The sequence below is a fragment of the Triticum dicoccoides genome, chromosome 3B, assembly GCF_002162155.2.
Source record: "Triticum dicoccoides isolate Atlit2015 ecotype Zavitan chromosome 3B, WEW_v2.0, whole genome shotgun sequence".
Classification (NCBI taxonomy): Eukaryota; Viridiplantae; Streptophyta; class Magnoliopsida; order Poales; family Poaceae; genus Triticum; species Triticum dicoccoides.
In genome coordinates, this window is record NC_041385.1 from 179,435,576 (window position 1) to 179,455,855 (window position 20,280).

At 43.3% G+C, this 20,280-nt stretch overlaps 1 protein-coding gene and 2 long non-coding RNA genes across 5 annotated transcripts; 1 reads left to right on the plus strand and 2 right to left on the minus strand.

The window, feature by feature from the left end:
- Positions 1–2,577: 2,577 nt before the first annotated feature.
- On the minus strand, positions 2,578–5,337 carry LOC119279444. The gene is made up of 9 exons (XM_037560677.1): positions 5,259–5,337; positions 5,065–5,166; positions 4,580–4,978; positions 4,399–4,497; positions 4,254–4,325; positions 3,916–3,996; positions 2,816–3,061; positions 2,683–2,728; positions 2,578–2,585 (listed from the first exon to the last, which is right to left on the minus strand). Exons 1-9 carry the CDS (start codon positions 5,259–5,261, stop codon positions 2,578–2,580), a joined length of 1,056 nt encoding a protein of 351 aa, XP_037416574.1. The 5' UTR covers positions 5,262–5,337.
- Positions 5,338–10,179: 4,842 nt separating this feature from the next.
- On the minus strand, positions 10,180–11,475 carry LOC119281085. The gene is made up of 3 exons (XR_005138260.1): positions 11,439–11,475; positions 10,346–10,648; positions 10,180–10,270 (listed from the first exon to the last, which is right to left on the minus strand). It is a non-coding gene; the product is annotated as an uncharacterized LOC119281085 (long non-coding RNA).
- Positions 11,476–14,995: 3,520 nt separating this feature from the next.
- On the plus strand, positions 14,996–17,854 carry LOC119275430. 3 transcript variants are annotated; one of them, XR_005135690.1, is made up of 5 exons: positions 14,996–15,589; positions 15,721–15,801; positions 15,907–15,944; positions 16,032–16,168; positions 16,481–17,854. It is a non-coding gene; the product is annotated as an uncharacterized LOC119275430 (long non-coding RNA). The 3 variants fall into 3 exon arrangements; XR_005135689.1 differs by having other exon boundaries at positions 15,007–15,801; XR_005135688.1 differs by lacking the exons at positions 14,996–15,589; positions 15,721–15,801 and having other exon boundaries at positions 15,808–15,944.
- Positions 17,855–20,280: the final 2,426 nt, after the last annotated feature.

Below are 20,280 nucleotides of genomic sequence, written 5' to 3' on the forward strand. Positions count from 1 at the left end.
GGTGAAGATGGATCCGACGCTACGGGGCACGGCGAGGCCCGTGGTGAGGTGCGTTAGGCCCCTGGGGACGCGGTGTGTGTGTTAGACAAGGTGGGGTGGTCGGTGGTTAGCCGGAGACACGTCGGCGACGAGCTCCGCGGCGGCGCGTGCGGGTGAGCTACGTGTGCTCGTCGTGGTGCACGAGAGCGAGAAAGGGAAGGGGGAGGAGGTAGCCAGGCTCACAGCGGTCTCGAGGGAGCAGACGGCGCGGTCGGGGGCGAGCTGATGCGGCAGCGACGGCGAAGGGGATCTCCGGCGATGGCGGTTCGGTCGAGGTCAGTGCGGCGGCTTCGGGGCACACGAGCGCTCGGGGCTCGGCTAGCTCGAAGGAGTAGAGGGTGGCGAAGCTTCTGGACACGGTGGCGCAACGCGAGGTTGACGGAGAGCGCAACTAGGGCGAGGGTGCGGCGGCGGTGGTATCGGCCATGGCGTGGGAGAGCGAGGGAGAGGAGCTGGGGCTGAGTGAGAGTGTCCAGGGGGTTCGGGGCACGACGTGGAGCTCATCCAAGGTCACAGGGGGGCGAGAGGGGGTAGCAGGGCGACGGGCAGCTGCGTGGCGCACGCTGCAGCCGCCGTCGAGCCCCTGCCTACCTGCCTGGCCAAGCCAAGCAGCTCGCTGGAGCGGTGGCTGGGCTGGGCCGGCAGGTGGGCCTCTAGGTGGCGCCAGGTAAAACTCTCTCTCTATCTGTTTTTCTGTTTCTGTTTTTCTATTTTTATGTAACTTCTGGGCTTTATTTAAAATACCAAAACGTTTTCAAAAATCCTGAAAATAATTGTGGGCTCTGTTTGGAATATTCCCAACAGCCCTCACTTAAGCTTAGAATTAATTGAGCATTTAAAATATTACATAGCATTTAAATGCCCAATTGCAAATAGCATATGATTTAATTCAGTGACCAAATATGTCATGGAAAAATGTGCAACACCTCTGGTTATGGTTCTAGCATTTTCCAGAAATGATGAACATTTTTGAAAGCCATTTGGAACTAACTGAAAATATTTTAGTTGAACCCAGTGAATTCCTTTGATGCTAGGGTTTAGGCAATCCCCATTTCAAGTTTCATAAAACTTAAACATGATGCATGGGTGATAAAGCAAAGACAAGCAAGGCCTGAACTGGGGATGTGACAATGATGCCGGAGACGGACAGGAACCAGCGCCTACAGGGCACTGGAAAACCACCTCGTCATACGACATATACATGGTGGACACCCCAAAAGATGGGGAGGGCGAAGAAGCAGCGGAGGCAGATTCCTTAAAGAAACAGCCCAAGCGCCGGCGTCAGCGGCGCCACTCTAAATCCCGCCACAGCAAGAATGGAGATTCCGGCACAGGAGATAATAATCCCCCAGAAAGTGCCGAAGATAATCCCTCCAGCAAGACTCAGCGCAGGAGGATGCAGAAGCAAGCCCTCACGAGAGGGCGGCAGACGAAGAGGTCGAGGACTATAATTATATACCTACCTCCGAAGACGAGGCAAGCCTCAACGACGACGAATTCGTCGTGCCAGAGGATCCCGTCGAACAAGAGCCTTTCAAACGCAGGCTTATTGCCACGACAAATAGCCTAAAGAAAAAGCAGCAGCAGCTTCAAGCTGATCAGGACCTGCTGGCCGATCGATGGACCGAAGTCCTCGCGGCCGAAGAGTATAAACTCGAACGCCACTACAACAAAAATAGCCAGTAGACACGCCCAATTTCATACCTAGCGACGTGTTATTTCATCTCTAGCCAACTATAGAGCCGTTTTAGTAAAGCGTCCTTGGAGCGTCTTCCCACGGACCGTCTCAAACAAATAGACACGCTTGCCAAGCGTGTCTTACATGGAATGAGATGCTTTCTCACGACGTTCAAAATCGTATCTACATGTAGAGACGTTATCTTAGGCATGCTCAAAAATCGTATCTACATGTAGAGACGTTAGGTTAGGCATGCTCAAAAATCGTATCTACATGTAGAGACGTTAGGTTAGGCATGCTCATATTACGTCTCTACTCATAGACACGTTTCATTCGCCTCTTATACTCGTCTCTAAATGTCCATAAGAACATTTATACAAATGGAATATTTTACTTTAAATATTATTTGATTAATTTCAATTTTGTTTCATCGTTTCAAATGCAATTATTTTTAGTGTCATGGTTGCACATGCAAATTGGTCAAATAATATTGTGATACGAAGGCATCATTCCACTTCATCGATTGCATTTGCAAACATTGGCAACCTCAATAACAACATCCAATGCATTAATTAGACTGGAACTATTTTTCTCTATGAAGCTAAAAGTACATGGAGTTCACAGCTGAATAATATCAAACATTCATATGAAACATGCAATGATGAAAATAAATAAGAAAAGATCATATAGACTGGAACTATTTTTCTCTATGAAGGTAAAATCTATACATAATCCAGAATATTTGTTCATTCAAAGATAGATTAATCAAACTGCTCTTGACTCCTCCAGTGCACTCCCTTTTCAAATCCTCAACTACCCAGCCACTCCTAGCTCCTTTAATGCACTCACTTCTCAAATCCTCACCGCCCTGAAAAAGAGAATGAACACCATTTACATGAACACATGTTTATAAAGAACTACAAGATAAGAGATTCTTTGATGAAATTATAAGAAATGTATCATACCAATGCTTTCTGGTTGTGCTGGAGGAGTTGGCCTAACTATTTTTACCTAAAAAGCAGAAATATTCTCGATAAATAACATATCACACATGTGCAGATTGGAGCATACACGATGCTTGAATGAAAACATACTTACATGTGAGCGAGGCCAAGCAATAACAGAACCCATAGCATCCCTTACTGTTTGGAATTTTTCATATGGTCTAACTAGTTTCTCATCTCCTAGATATGTACAACCGCGAACAAGAACTGCAACGTATTCCACACCAAGCATGCTTCCTCCAACCACATATGTTTTCTCTTTACTGGCTAAAGTTCCTTTGGCCACGAGTTTGTCTTTGTTTCTCGAGTTCATTGAATACAACACGACTTCAACTTTATCCTATTTTTCAAGAAATGAAACATTTGTTATTGATGAACCTGAGAAGAATTCATTTTAAACAAATAAGAACAATTTCACAAATAACTAGACCAACTATCTATTATACAATCATTCTCATTTGGATATGTAGCCCATACGTACCTGCTTAGTGACTTGGTGATGACCACATGGCTTGGTTGCATTGCTATTTTGAGCATGAGCACTCTGCAATTAAATAGGAATACGCGTGAAGGGAGACACATGATCAACTACAATCAAGAATGATAGTTTTGAAGAGTTCCAATACATCCACCAAGGAGCCTTATTCTACACATACTTTCAGTCTGCACATTTTGCTATCAAATTAGATTCAGGTCTTACTACAAAATTATTTATTGTGAAAACTAAGCATGAATACAGTATGCAAACAAATGAAGTTGACGTCATGTAAATTTATACACTGAAAACAGAATTCACCTAATATTCAAGGGCCGGGTGTTCCTCAAAATCTATGCGGGGTTACCACCAAAAAGAACATGTATGCAAGATTGGTGTTCTATTAGTACTGATGTATCAGTTCAAGAGTGATTAATTAGTTCATTTGAATAGGAGATTTCTTGGAGCAACAATGACATGTGCGTGTGACTAACTTTTGGTTCCATCAGGCCAAATCATGTTAATGTTGGCAATACAACTTTTTAATACTTGGTTGAATCTGACTTATGATCTGCTAGTAATGTCACGACAGTATTTGAAACGAACTTGTCAAAATGGGTTTGGTGTTTCATAATAATGTCATTTACCTTGCACTTAAATACAAAATTAGACAACCTTTCATACAATCATTGTCATTTAGATATGTAGCACTTGTTTACCTGCTTAGTAACTTGGTGAAGTCGTAAACTTGGTTCAGGACCACCTTGCTGCACGGCAAGATTATTTTCAGCATGGGCATTCTGCAATTTAATAGGAAAAGGTGTCATCGTCATCATTGATAAAAACTGGATAAGTCCTTGCACATTGGTTAAGATTACTAGGACGGTATATACGAACCCAATCAGGTTTTAGTTTCTAACCAAAAGGTTAATATTTCACAAAGTTTTAACTTGATGGTAAGATAGCTTTCCAATATTTAACTAGTATAAGGGTTCAACCAATACCAAAATTACTAGCAGCAGATAATTGATAACTTAGTGTAGGTTAGTTGACACACCTTAGTGATCACATGTTCATGTGGTAAAGGTGCACTGCCACAACCCTCTTTTGATTTGGTTTGTTGCGGCTCCTATTAAAGCAATAGTTGTAAGACATTAGAATGGACCTGCATTAAATAGTACATGAAAAGCCCATTACATTACCTGCATTGTAGTTCGTGGCTCCTGCACATCATTATTTGATTGTTTGAGGACATTATAAGATTCACACTGGAGATGGTTATCTCTTTTAGGTAGAGTGTCCTGAAATAAAATTATAGTAATAGCACATCAATATTCATTAATTTCATCTTTGCACATATATAACTGGGTTTCATATGCTAACTTGATAATTTTCTGTTGGAGAATCCACTTCATTTCTCAAACTCTCTCCAGGAAACTTTTTGGCAAGGAATGCAGCAATCATAGCCAGCTGACCTCTAACATCCCCTACATCACCTTTGACGTCCTTTACATCACCTTTGACGTCCTTTACATCATCTTTGACATCTTCTACATTATCTTTGACCATGCGTACTTCAAACTGAAGATTGTCTTGATCAGACTTCCCAACAAAAGTTATTCCTTGAGAAACATTTACTCCGCTCCAATACTTTTCATCATAGTAACCTCGAAGTTTTGCCTTTTCAGCAAGTGCACCTTTAAAGGCCTCACTGTAATCGTCAGTGGAAAGGCTACCATTGTGATCCATTTTCCTTTTTTTTAACTCCTCATTAGCTGCATCCTATTGAATAGGACTAATTATTAATTTATTATTATAATATGGGATAGATTGTATGTTGAACTGTAGGCATAATACGTAGAATGTACCATTATTGTCTTCACATTGTCGCTTGTGTAATTGCCATCTTTTTTCTTATGAGCTTCATCCCAAAGGTCAATCTTGTGGATCGGTGCTTTCCTTTTGATTTCCTATCCATCAAAGTACGTTAGGTCCACTAATAGTTATTTTTGAAGAGAATTGATTCGTCATATAATAAAAACTATAAAAGGATAGTTGTCACCATCTCTTTTTGTAGCCTGGCATGGCTTTTTCTCCCGGTTGTGTGTGGATTCTTTTGTTGCTTTGCACACTCTGTGTTTTTCTCGCATAACTTCAGCAAACAAATTAGATGCAGACACGTAATGTTAGCGAACTAATTTTGGAGTCTAGTTTGAGCATGAGAGGATGAGATAATAACCATGTGTGAATCCTGACACCACATTCCAACTAGAGTCTCCCATTGATGCTTATTAACACCTACTGGAACATTACTAATAATTTCCTGGAGAGACTTCTCTTTGCGTTTGAAATATTTTTTCTTCAAGCGAGATTTGTAGGCTCTCCATCTTTAGCAAACAGTCATTAGGACCCAGTCTCGTGTAAGCTGCTTTGTCTCAGATGGATAGACAAATTTCTCCTTCAACAAAGTAAATATAATTGTTTGCATGTGAAATGACAATAAAGATGTATGTGATGATACGTCAAAAAATATGTGATGATGTTTCTCAAAAATTACCTCTACATCCTTGATCATGTTGTTCTTTCTCTGGACAAATAATTCATTGTCCCATCTTGGAATGTTCAGTGGTGCAAATGTGGAGTTCTCTGCAACGTCGCTAAGATAGCTACTAAGAATGGAACCAGACCTTTCATTTGGAACACCTTTTTCGTTAGTCTCCACAATTATCTTTCCTCCAGTTACCTGGGATAAATTCTTCAGCCTAAATTCCCCTACAATCTGCCGCGTCTCTCCATTTGGCCCTGCAAGCATGAATACCCAAGCACGTCTGAAACCAGTATAATAAAAACCTCAGACTGAAGAAGTTTAGTCATGGAAACTTACAAATTATCTTGATTTGGCTAGTGGATTCATGAGATCTTCCTGGTACTATATTATCAATCTCTGGAGGATCTTGCAGATTTTCTTCAGCAAGCTGCACATGTTCTGCATCATGCATTGTAAGGTTCAAGTCCCGAAGTCGTCTTGGTATCCTCGCCATCGTTAATCTGCCAAATTAATAGAAACTACAGACCTCAACCAAAAGTTCAGTGCGGCATGACATGTACAGAGAGAAAATGCCAGTCTACAGAGATTCACATGTTTGAAATGATCAGTCATAAAGTAGCTAGTACTTCCTCTCACATCTTATGAATCCAACGATGACTTACTCCTGTCCCATTTTCAAGGTTTGCTAATACAATTTTTTTGGCAAAAAACATGCAAGCAGCAAATCAAATATCAAGGGAAGTATCAAGTGAAAATAGGTTTTCAGTGAAAATCTGAAAATGCTCACGTGGTCCATCACATCTATAATGAACGACACTGATCAAAGGTGGGATTTCTCATGATCCACTTAAACGAAATTAGCGGAAAGCCCCCTAACTTGTCCACCGTCAAGAAGGAACAAAGCAGGACATGAACAATCTGAAAGAACAATCAGCAGTTATGTGGTTTCACTAGTACAGACTATAGAACTACAAAAAGAAGTGCTGACCGAAACAGTTTACAAAAAAACAAATAGGATGGGACTTTTCCCAAATGGTTCTGCCAACATAGTTTTTTGATATTTGTGCTACTAGTATCTATGCGTGATGTGGCTCAATGGGTGTTACTAATTACTCTGCTCCTACCATGGAGCAGAGCTCCTGCAGGTTGCACAACCGGGCATCAAACCTTCACACCGATTAAGCCACAAGAAATCAAACTAAAGATCAATGAATCTCAGTAATTTCTGCACCAAGACCTGAGAGAGCACAACACAATGGTGAGGACCAATACGAACCTGGGGCGCAGCTACCCTGGGCAGGATGGCTGTACTCGTGCTTGCTCTGCTTAATCAACCTGTAGGTTGGAGACGAAATTGCTCGTTGCAACAGCCGATTCCTCCGACCTTCCCGCCCAATCGCCGCCGTTGGCCCCAACACACACGCCGGCCGGTCTCTGTCCCCGACCTCCACGGCCTCCAATCGCCCGCCTGCCCGCTGAGTCTCCGTCAGTCCGCCCACCAAGCCAATCAATCCCCGTTCATGAGATTGAGGCGATGCACATCAGCGGACGGATTGGAGGGATCCCATCAGATGGATTGAGATGGATTAGGAGGTGGAAGAAGAGGAGAAGTGGAGAGATGGCGGCGTGGGCGAGAAGTGGGGAGAGGGCGGCGTGGCAGAGTATATCGCGGGGATCTTTTTTTCCTCAATAATAAGAGCCCTGGCGCGCTATTTCTTGGCGGTAGATGGAAAATATGAGCGCCAAATGCTAAAAAAATTAGCTCCCAATAAAATATGGGAAACTTAGTTTGGAAAAGGCATATTTATTTATGTTATATAAACAACCAAACAGAAAAGAGCCAGTGGTCACTTGATCTATTTATTATTTTTTGCATATATTGTGAAATGATTTTTTGCTAAAAAATAGAATTCCATTGTATCGTATTGTGCAATGCGATTCTTGTGCATACATGTGGCCGCCCTACCTGTCGCACCTCCGTCGCCATGCGTGTCATCGTCGTTGTTGGAGTAGCCCTTATAGAGATGCAAGGGCAAGGGAGGGCCAGTCATGTCCGGCCGCCATCTGGTGCTCACAGAGGAGCCACTCCGCTTTCGCCTCCACAATGGTGAGTGAAGGTCATGGACCGAGGCCTTCGCGAGGCCGGGCTCCACGCAGAACTAAGGTGGTGCCTCACCGGACTTGGCGAACGCGGAGCGATGCGCCACGTTGTGCCGCTCCCGCTGCTCTGGCCGCTCTCTCCTCGGCTGACAGAATGGCCCGCAGCGACAATGAGTCGTGGTCGCCACGACGATCGAGGTAGTGGAGGAGGCGGCTGCAGAACTTTGCTACCACATACAACACCTCCTTGACAACCTTGTCGCACCAATCGTGGTGTAGTGGCGATGTCGTCTGGCTGATGAGGTCGTAGCGTCTTTGTGGATCGAATGTAGCATTCTATGGCGGCGACAACAACTCGTCCTTCACACGTCGTTCGATTTGGACACCGTAGTTGCGTGCATGACTCCAGCTCCGCCTTCACGTGATAGAGAGGCGGTGATGCCGGCTCTTGGTTCACGCGCTCGATAGCGCGGTGGCGAGGGCGCTCCTCCTTCACATGTGTTGGTGGTGGCAAAGGTCACGTCGGATCATGACCCCATAGCGACTCCTCTATCATGAGCTCCATCTGGCGGACGTACTCAACATCTGTTATGCAGTGCGGTGTGAACGGTGCTGAACCGCACTTAAATAGGCACGGCCAGACCAGGCGAAGGGACGAGAATCCATGGGAAGTCGGCTTCAATGCGGCACAACGGCTGGAGTAGGCTTCTTGGTCGCCGCCTGGTTTGCGACCATTTTGTGGGAAAATGAATAACTGGACTGGTCTGAGGACCGATGGGGTACCCTGCTGGATGGCGAATTGCATCCAAATCACTCGCTCCAGAAGGTTGTGGGCGATTTAGGGTTCCGCCTTGAAGGTTGTGTGCAATGGGAGGAGGGTTTCGACCATATTGCCAAGGAGGTGGAGCAAGGCGACTCGTAGAGCTAGCTGAAATGGGAATCAAGAAGGTGTCTTCGATCGCCTCGTCGCCCTCAAAGCACACACAGACTCCAAATTTGATGAAAATTTCACAGAATACTAGTAATTATATGGTTATTCTTGTGTCAAAATCTCATCAAATTCTGGACACTTTTTTTGGTTCATTTTTTGGCAGCTGGATCATCAACAAAGAACATATCTTTGGTTATGTGCATGCCGATCACCATTGATTTTCCTTTTGCCGATACGTTAAGTCGTGATGCTATGAACATCAGCCGAGAAGCAATATGGACAATGGTGCAAACACCACAAAAATGAACAGAAGAAAACTTAACGCTGAACACATAAGACATTGTAGGCATGCTATACATGGACTAAGCCATATTTACCAGCAAGACAAGGACCATGGCAGCATGAACCATACTCAAGAATACAAGATAAGTTCAGCTACCAACATCACAAACAATCATGCCTCAAGACTCGAGCATCAGGGACTGATTTGAAGTGAGACATAAATGCAGCTATCATACCATCTTCACAAACCACATGCAAAGCATAAAAAATAATGTATCCATTTCTAGTGTCTTGCACAATTAAAACCCAAGTATACTTGGGTTGTGCCCTGAATTAGTACCAAAAAAAGACAACAACCATAAACTATAATAAAGCATTCTGACATGGTGCTCCTAAACTACTACTAAAACCATAACTAAAATTGCAGCTGCATGCAAAGAACCACAGCATCAAAGAGCTTCCACCAGTACTTCAGGCTTCTGAATGCTGAATTTCCTGTGGGCCGCCTCCAAACAACCAAAAGCACAATGCTCTAATCTGTTTCATCTGATGATTCTTCATCACCCATGTCAAAAAGGTCACGAGGCCTGACTTCCACTACTACATTCCATAGTTCAGCTTTTGGATCTTGAACATAGAAAACCTGCTGCACCTGGGAAGAAAATACAAAAGGATCATCCTCTAACTGATCTCCTGTGTGTATTTTCCGAGACTTGTTCACAAGAATGAACCCAAACTCATCGGTTTGAATGCCAACTTTGTGGTAGACATCATACCAATCACAATTAAAGAACACCACCTTGTAATCATTATAGGACAATTCAAATATGTCAGTTAATCTGCCATAATATCGAACACCATTTTCTGCAATGTTCACTACACCACTATTTTGTGTGACATGCCCTGAGTCATGACTCATCGTGTGAAACCTGAAGCCGTTGATGACATAGCCACTGTAGCGCACCCCATATCTCTTTGGCTTTGCAGCCAAAGCTCTTACCTTTTCTGTTATATTTGGCCCATCACTTTGTAAAACCTGGATGTGCAATTAGTTAAATTCAGGTGCCTATATAATTCACAGTACATGAATATGGTAAAATGTACCTTTTGTTCCAACTAGTCAGCAAAGTGTCCATTAATTAACTTAGTGCTATCAGCTTCTGTCAATTTAGCTGACTCACATCGTTTGCTATTCTCTTCGGCCACAAATTCTCTGTAACAATTAGATTATATATATTAGAACTTTTCGGCAAACTCTAAACAAAAAGATTAAAGATATTATACATACTTGCGGAAATCTGCAAGTTCATCACAATGTCGTAAGACATATCGATGTGCTTGAATTAGAAGACGGCTATTAAACTGCCCAACCGGGATAGCCTTTCCAATTGGTTCACCAGCACTATTGAACATGTACAAATCTTTTATCTTTTCTGATGGAGCAGGGTTTCTTGATGGTCTTGTAAAACGTGTAGTTCCTTCTAGAAATCTTGAACAAAAGGTCAAGCATTCTTGGGCAAGATACCCTTCAGCAATTGAACCTTCAGGAAATGCTCTATTGCGCACAAGTGCTTTCAGCCGGACAAATGATCTAAATTTAATTAAGCAGGATGTTACTTCTCAACACTATTGAAGATTAAATAAAATCAATGTTAAGCGCCATACCTCTCCAGAGGGTACATCCATCGAGAGTGCACTGGACCACCAAGTTTAACTTCTTCAACCAAGTGCACCATTAAATGCACCATGATAGTAAAGAATGATGGAAGAAAAATTCTCTCCATATTGCAAAGTGTCATCACAATACTCTCTTGAAGTTTGTCAAGCTCAGAGACATCTAACACTTTCGAGCATAGCTTCTTGAAGAAATTAGATAGCCCGATAACTACTGTCATGACCTCTTTGTGCGGGTAACAGGATCGAAGTGCTAGAGGAAGAATATCTTCCAGAATAACATGACAATCATGGCTTTTGAGACCTGAGATTGTACAATCTTTCATGTTGACATGCCTAGAAAAATTTGATGCATATCCATCGGAAGTCCTAATATTATGCATCACTGAACAAAGTACTTCTTGCTGTTTTCTAGACATAGTAAATGGTGCATCAGGCAATACTATTTTTCCATTATTATCTTCAACAGGATGAAGATCATGTCGAATTCCATTTTCACCAATTTCTGCCAAGTCAAGCCGTGCATTTAGGCCATCCTTTGTTTTAGAATCAATATTCAACAACGTTCCAATTAAATTATCAAACACATTCTTTTCTATGTGCATTACATCGAGATTGTGCCTTAACTTGTTAAGTTCCCAATATGGCAAGTTGAAAAATATTGATTTTTTTTTTGAACCAATCCTCTGGCTTCTTCTCAGGCTTACCTTGGTTCTTAATTGACTTCTTGTTGCCTGCCTTCCTTTTACACTTCGGTTCTTGATAATTTTCAGTTTATTTTTCACTGTTTTTTTTCTTCTTTCCGCCCTTTTCTTTCTTGGCTACATTGGCTTTTTTGCCTAACACAAACACTCTGCCTTGCAACATTTTCAAAGCTGAAGTACCACTCGTAGTTGTCGGTGCCAGTTCAGTCTCTTTAGTGCCATCAAACTCTTGCCTCCTTCGGTTTCGAAATATGTGACCCTGTGGTAACCAGCGACGGTGGACCATATAACAAAGTTTCATACTCTTATTTAGGCGAAATGATCTTGTAGAAGGACCACATGATGGACACCCATATTTACCACTTGTGCTCCAACCGTACAGGTAAGCTAATGCCGGAAAATCATTTAAAGTCCATAATAGTGCAGCCTTGAGAGGAAATGTCTCCTGCGAGGAAGCGTCAAATGTGTCTACACCATCCCATAATTGTAAGAGCTCATCAATCAGTGGATGCAAATATATATCAATGTCATTCCCAGGGGAAGCTGGTCCAGGAATGATCATTGATAAAATTAGAGATGTTTCTTTCATGCAAATCCAAGGCGGTAGGTTGTACGGGATAAGCATCACTGGCCAAGTACTATGTTTTGAACTCATACTCCGGAAAGGGTTAACTCCATCACTTCCAATGCCAAGGCGTGGATTACGAGGATCAGCAGCAAAATCGGGGTATCTAGCATCAAGATCTTTCCAACACTCGGCATCAGCCGGATGCCGTATCTTTCCATCTTTGGTACGATCCTCGTCATGCCAACGCATGTCATCAGATGTTTTTCTTGTTGCAAAGAGCCTTTGAATCCTCGGTATCAAAGGAAAGTAATGCAACACCTTGGCTGGTTTCTTCTTTTGCTTAGATTGCTTAGATACAGATTCAGCTTGGGAGTCTTTCTTGTCATCTGTAACCCAACGCGAGCTGCCACACACATGGCAAGAGTCTTGATCAGCTCGTTCACCTCGGAAAAGCATACAGTCATTGGGGCATGCATGGATTTTCTCATAGTCAAGCCCTAAGCCACGAATGATTTTTTGTACCTCATAGTACTTCTTTGGTATTTGTGCCTCTGGAAGTGCATCAGACAAAACACCAAGTAGCGTTGTAAATGATTCTTGTGTCCATCCATGTAAGCATTTCATGTGATACAAGGTGATGAGAAATGACAACTTAGAAAATGCATTACATCCAGGGTATAACTCTGTGTTTGCATCCTCCAAGAAGCTTGCATATGTATCAGGTTTCTTACTTGTTTGAGCATCTGCATTCTCATCCTCAACTGAATTTGGTTCCATATTCTCAAATTCAAGGCCATCTAATTCACCATCAGATGTGCTTGATAAAGATTCACAACTGTTAGCCATAGCAAAGACGGCACTTAAGAGTCCTGGCATGTCATCCAACCTTCCATGGCTGCTTTCTCCAACAACATTCCTTGGGATGCCAGGAATAGAAAGATTTCCACTGTTATCTGATACATGAGCAAATGCAAATGATGGTTCACTGTAATCCTCTCCATGGCAAACCCACTTAGTGTAACCTTGAAGAATACCATCACATCTCAAGTGAGTCTTCACTCCATCATAACTCTGCATAGCTTTATTTCGGCAATTTACACAAGGACAAAGAATTCTATCACCGGCCGGAACATCACGGAATGCAAAAGTCAGAAATTGCTCGACACCATCTTTGTAAGCAGCACTAGCTCTTGGTTGACTCATCCAACCTCGATCCATCGCCCTTTGATATGCCTAATTAATGAAACAAAAAAACATATGTCGGTGCATAATTTTACATGTGTTATTTAAGAGATGAAAGCTGATTTAGATCTCTTGGTAAGAAAAGCATGGAATACATAGATATTTTAATTGAATGATTGGATCCAAACATATTTCATTAACCTTGCAGTAAAAGACTTCAAAATAAATGTGGCATTGGTAGGTTTAACTAGTATGCAAACGCGCCACTCAGTTCAATACTGTTGCACATATGCTGCCATCTTTTTGCCCCTAATCCCAACTCTGGCTACATCGAAAGGAAACACACACCACATGAACAAACAAAAATATAAAACAGAACACATGATTGATATTATCTATGCAAGGCCTTCAATTATCTAGAAAAACATTTTCTTTCTAATCGCTATAGGGACTTATTTCCTTCTGCAACTACTAAGATTGTTGGACTATCTAAGTATCCAAACTAAGCATAAAAACCATATTATAGGGCGCTTTAATAAACAACTATGTTAACTCCCCTGATTTATATCATCATGTTATTGATGATCTTGTGAGCATCTCAGATAAGCACCATATACAAAAATCAAGGTACAACAGAAGGTAAAAAAAGGCCAATGATCACAAAATTCTTAATCATACAACAAAAAATTGATAAAAAGATGCCAAAAACTTCAAAAAACAGTATGGGATACAACAGAGTTACTTTCTCGATTGAGATTGAATGCGGGTTGTTTGAAATCAAAGGCGGTGGTCCAATCTATGGTTGTTCGAATTTCTGGAGTTGATTCAGACCAACTGAAACACCGGGCGTACACACTTCCGTTGAGGGCACCAATGAAATATATCTTCCCCTTCTATTTCTACAAGATCAAATGGAATTGATATTAAAATGTGTTCCCTTCCAAATCAACAATACATTATACATATACACAGTCCCTTGCATATACGTTCGTACACAGTTTTTCAGTCCAAATTCAATTTAATTTTCATCATACACTGATCAGCAGAACAAAAGGGGGCAGGCAGAGCTTTCTTAGGAAATTACCTGTCTCCCAGCTAGCTTGCTATTTGTTCACAGGAAGTCCTGGGTGGCAGAGTCCGGCGGAGCAGGCGAGCACCACCGGGAGAGGTCGGAGCAGAGCGCCAGAGCCGGCGCGGGGGGCTGGCTGGAGCAGGCGAGGAGCACCACGTCCCTGGTGACTAGGCAGAGTGCCGGGGATGGCCGAGGAGCGCCGGAGCAGAGGGGGAGGTGGCAGTCCTTGCGGAGGGCGTTCACCGGCGGCGGGCGGCGGCGCACTGGCAGGACCAGTAGTGTGAGGCACGAGCTGGAGTTTGTCGTTGGAGGTGGTCGAGATTGGGGGGAGGGGGGACTAGGAGGCGCAGGACTGGATGAGGAACCAGCCCGGCGGCGCCATAGATGGGCAGCTCAGGACGTGGCGGCGGATAAGGAGTCAAGGAGATGGAGTTCGGTTCGTGGGCTCCTTTACTACACAAATGGGCCAGGCCAGGTAATTTCCAATTTCTGCACATTCTTTACATGGTTTTATTATTTATTATTTATTTATTATTTATTATTTTATTTAAAAGAGCAAACATAAACTCCCCTAAAGCCACACAACAAATTGTACACAAGACTGTCAGAACCCTCCGATCAGATTAACTTAAACACATCGTACAGTCCATATTACATCAATAGTCCGTGATGCAAATCAACGACTGAGATCAAATGTTCTGCCCAAGCAGACGTCTGCTCCATCCCCAGATCCCCGCTCGCCCCTACTGCAACACACAGGCCGATTCCGCGCCGCTGGTTCTCCACCTCCCCTCCCTCTCCTCACTACAGGACGCCGCCGGGCGAAGCTCGGCTCGCGTCGGCGGCGCCGGGGTCACTCTCCTTCCTCGAGCAGCATCGGCGGCGCGGGATGCAGCGGGCTCGGCCTGTGTCACCGACGCGAGTGTCCCTCTCGAGCGGCGGCGGTGGCGGATTCAGCGGACGCGGGCCGTGGCGGCGGCGGCGGCGGTGGATGCAGCGGGCTCGGCCTGCGTCGGCGGCGGCGGGTCCATCTCCTTCCTCGAATAGCAGCGGGCTCGTGCCCCACGATTTATTCGACTCCGGCGATTTGTCAACTTCTGCTTTAGCGGCGCCGCAACGGAGCACTCTGTCGGGCCCCTTGGCGGGATCGGCGTCCGGATCATCTCGCGCCTCCGCAAGGGGGATGGGACTGCTCGGGCTCATCTGCAAGAGCCCCTCGCCGCCATGCCGCCTCCTGCCGCTGACACCGTCAACGGGAGCGGACGAGTAGGAGAGATCCTGTCGATCTGATGGCGAAAGGGCGAGATAACCGGCTCCTGTATGTTTTGGAAGGTCTACCTCAAGATAAATTTGGACACCGGCAAGCTCCTCTCAGTAAAGCAAGTCGTGAGATTTGGGGATTTGCACGTTTTGGTTTTCTGGTTTGTACGTATTGTCTAAAGACTTGGAGTCATTCGTTGCAGGTTACACCAAGTCTCTCCTTTGTTTGATTTTGATTCCAGCTTTGATCGGGAGCACCAACCGCGAGCTGGGAGAAAGCCCAAGTGAGTAGCACTTCCACAGCAGATTGGTTACCAATTTAATTGTTCTGATTTTTCTTCATGTGAGGTGATTTCTGGCCTTTGTTTCTACTATCACGCGCATATAAGAGAACTCGAGGAAGAAGTGAAGCTCCTCATTTTCTGTGGTGAACAGATAAATTTCGACTACATATCAGATTCTTTTTTTTAAACTTGTAGCACGTAGTTACTTAATCCATTTTCTGTGGTTTCAGAAGAAGTACCTTGAGACTGTCCGTGAGGAAGACACGCTGAATATCTTGCTTGATTTTGTTCCCCGCCCACTGCACGCCGCTGTCGAGAACACCTCTGCTACCTCCTCCCAATCTCCGCCACAAGATTCTCCGTCCAGGTAGCGTAGAGTCTGTCTCAAGATTCTCCCGTGCAAGTAGAGAAAGTACCTTCCTCTCCTGATTTTGTACATGGCAGTGCAGTACTATGTGGTTAACACAAAACTGATGCTATTAGCATGTCTACAACTAGCTTGTTTAATTCCATACACGCTTCACTCCCTGTGTGTACAATAGGATTGTATAGCATAGATGGATTGAACAACATACATGTATGTAGAATTATTAGCATGTGAGGCCACATTTAGAATTCGATTGTCTGTTTTGTGCACTATGTTGGTAAATTAATTTGTGTACTAACATGTTCATTACAGATCCTGGGCGAGGAATAAAAAAATTAGTTCTTGAAGCTTCTCCATCATGCCGGACGGACAACTGTATCCGGCACCGTCGCCATCGCTTATGGAGTTCCACACCATTGCCCAGTTGTACGAGAGCATGTTCAATCTTCTCCATTCAAGACTATGCAAGTGGTGAACTCTGCCAAACAAGAAGATACGAGGATATGGCATATATTCCCCATAAGGTAGCTATATGGTAATTCATGTATTGTAGTTTGGATTACGGTCACACTTTGAAGGGTAAGTAGATGATGCTCAATGACATAACCTGCACTGACCTTCACAGTCATATCATCTGATAGAAGTTTATTGAATTTCATTTAAATTTTGTTGTATGTTATCCATGATGTAAGTGGAGATAGGAAGTTAAACAAAATTAAAAATTGCAGCACAAAGGGGATGTCCACCAATGATTTGACATGATAAGATGTTAGTGAAGCATGGCAAACTATGACATTAGCAAAACTTATATTTACATATATTCATATATATGAATTTTGGAAATGTGCATTGCACGTATATCGTACTTCTCTTCACTATTCAAAATACTTGTACCCACTATGATTTCATTTTTTATTATTTACCTTGAAGGAGTATTATATTAATGTTATTTGTTGTCCACCTTGATCCTTCACTGCTATTTTTCCTACTAAGCAACTTTGCATGGAGTTAAGATCATTTCGTAAGATTCTGATATGTTTTTCAAATTCGCTTCCTTTATGCATGAACCTATCATCAAGATTTAGACCTCTTATATGGTGCATGTATGCTGCTGTAAGAAGAAATGTAATATTGTCCTCATCAATTTCTTTCTTCGCATGCACAATGTGTTACAACATCAATTTCATTGGTTTGGAGAAGGTGATAAACATGCAACCGTTCTTACTTGATGATATGAATGCTTCATTGGAGCAATATTGGCCTTTGTTTGCACATTAGTGTTCCATTATGTAGTAAAAGATGTGGTCTGGTAGCCTTTCTTAATTGTTACAGTTATTGTCAAATGGTGGAATATTGGTGCCTGGTAGCTCTGGTTCATGTAAGCATGACGAAACATCGTAAAATTATATTTCTTGTTGTATCATGAGTCATATGAAAAGAAGGTTAGGTGATTTATGTTTTTAGTTTTTCTATTGCTCGTGTGTTAAAGATCTAGGCATACATTTCAGATATAAATTTGGGCATAAATTGTCACAAATAGATGGGTGGCGTGGGTCAAGGTTCAGAAACCCAGGGCATCATGTTTCTTTCGAGCCATATGAGGAGAACTACATCCATGGTAGTGGCTACAATATAATCAGAGAGCCATGTACATGTTGATTGTTATGAAATCATGGGATGGAATCTTGATCTCCGGTGTCCAGAAATCTATTTTCTCAGAGAAAAAATCGATGCGAGTTTATATTGCTGATGTTTCGTCACGCACCTTAATTTCTTTTTCGGATTATGAAATATTTAGGTTAACAAGATGCCATGTAAGTTGGGTTGAGATCTGCTATCCTGTGACTTTCTTTTGTTCAAATATTTCATTTTTTTTCATTTTCATGCTGTCGAAGTATTTGTACTTGTGATTTCCTGAAGTTTTGTGAAATATTGAAGGATATCTTGGAACGACAAAGTTCCCAGTCTTCATGCTAGGTGATAGGACACTGGCTGCTGAAGTTGCTCATTGCCTCGCATAAAAGAATGGAATCTCCTTATTTTTTGCTATGTTTTGCACATGTTGATTATGATGGCATTGTTTTGAACATTCTATCCCATGTTGATAAAAAGTAGATGCTTTGGTATGCCCTCTTTGTTCTAGCTTGGTTGGTTGACTGGTTGTTGTTCTAGGTGTTGTTGAGATGACCTAAGCTAACAACAATTTGAGCTTGCCTCCATGGTGTTTGATTATATTTAGGTGGACAAAATCCCCCGGTGATAATCCCAAAAAGAAAATTTGGCATTGAGGCAGGGCGTAGAGCGTTTGTGATGCCTGAAAAGAAAATTTGGCATGGCACGGGAGGTAAGGCGTTGGTGATGCCCAAAAACAAGATTTGGCGTGATGCGGGAGGTAGAGCGTTGCATGCGGCAGCAAAGATACAACCATGTTAAAAAATTCAAACCATCGACGGGAAGTAGAGTGTTGTGTGCGGCAGGAAAGATACAACCATGTTCAAAAATTCAAACCATCGGGGTCACAGTTGCAAGATGGGGATTGGATGGCATGGACACATTTAGCTAGCAAAGGTTGTTCGCCGAAATTAGAGTTTGGATTATTATATAATTTCATTGTAGACCAATTACTGTTAAATCATAACATGTTATTATGATAAATATTATGAACAAAAATTTGATTCAGATAATCAAAATATTGAAGAAAATTCTAAACTTACGTGCGTTGCACGTGAACGCTTACTAGTCCTATAAAACGTCTCAAAAATCGTCTCTGCCTATTTACACATGTAAAAACTAATAAATAGGATATACCTCAAAAATAAGATTTGTGACGTTGTATTTATCGTCTCAAGAAGCGTGTCTACACACTATATGTTTCCTAGTATAGAGACGAATATAAAACGTCTTAGAAAAAGCGTGCCTACTGACATGTTTTGTTGTAGTGCGCCCCTCCAAAAGCTACCCAAGACGCAAGTTGCTCCCCCGACTAGAGGAGGAAGCATACATACATTCATCACCAGTGCATGATATGGCAGACCGACCACCCTGTGGTCGCGACAGAGAGGCATCCAGGCCCTCCACCAAGACCGTACCCCGGCATCGCTCCAAAAGTGTGAAGCCAAGAGGGAACGCGCCGGACTTGCGAGATATATTGGAGGACAAAGCAAGGCAATCCAGATCCATCTACGGATCACGAGGGCGCCCCACGACCTACGACGAATACCATCATGCCAGATACAATCACTCCGGTCGGGCCGAACACAGCAGACAACGCTCTCTCGAGCTACGTCATGATATTGCTCAATATAGAGGCGCCGCACACCCGCTATGCTTCACTGACGAAGTAATGGATCATCAAATCCCTGAAGGGTTTAAACCCGTAAACATCGAATCCTACGACGGCACAACAGACCCCGCGGTTTGGATCGAAGATTATCTCCTTCACATCCATATGGCCCGCGGCGACGATCTCCATGCCATCAAGTATCTCCCACTCAAGCTTAAAAGACCAGCTCGGCATTGGCTTAACAGCTTGCCCGCAGAGTCAATTGGGTGTTGGGAAGACCTGGAAGCCGCATTCCTCGACAACTTCCAGGGCACGTATGTGCGGCCACCAGACGCCGATGACCTAAGCCACATAATCCAGCAACCAGACGAATCGGCCAGACAATTCTGGACACGGTTCTTGACAAAGAAAAACCAAATCGTCGACTGTCCGGATGCAGAGGCCCTCGCAGCCTTCAAACATAACATCCGCGACGAGTGGCTAGCCCGGCACCTGGGACAGGAAAAGCCGAAATCCATGGCAGCCCTCACATCATTAATGACCCGCTTTTGCGCAGGAGAGGATAGCTGGCTAGCTCGCAGCAACAACCTCAGTAAAAATTCTGGCAGTCCGGATACTAAGGACCACAATGGCAGGTCGCGTCGAAGCAAAAATAAATGCCACATTAACGGCGACGACAAGGAGGATACGACAGTCAACGCCGGATTCAGAGGCTCTAAACCCGGTCAGCGGAAGAAGCCATTCAAAAGAACCACTCCGGGTCCGTCCAATTTCGACCGGATACTCGACCGCTTATGCCAGATACATGGCACCCCTGAAAAGCCAGCTA

Excerpts from the sequence above, each read along its gene's own strand:
- LOC119279444 (XM_037560677.1), bottom strand. Across the intron at positions 3,997-4,253 it reads ATGAACATGTGATCACTAAG|AATGCCCATGCTGAAAATAA; the intron begins GTGTGTCAACTA and ends ATTAAATTGCAG. Across the intron at positions 2,729-2,815 it reads TTGCTTGGCCTCGCTCACAT|GTAAAAATAGTTAGGCCAAC; the intron begins GTAAGTATGTTT and ends TCTGCTTTTTAG.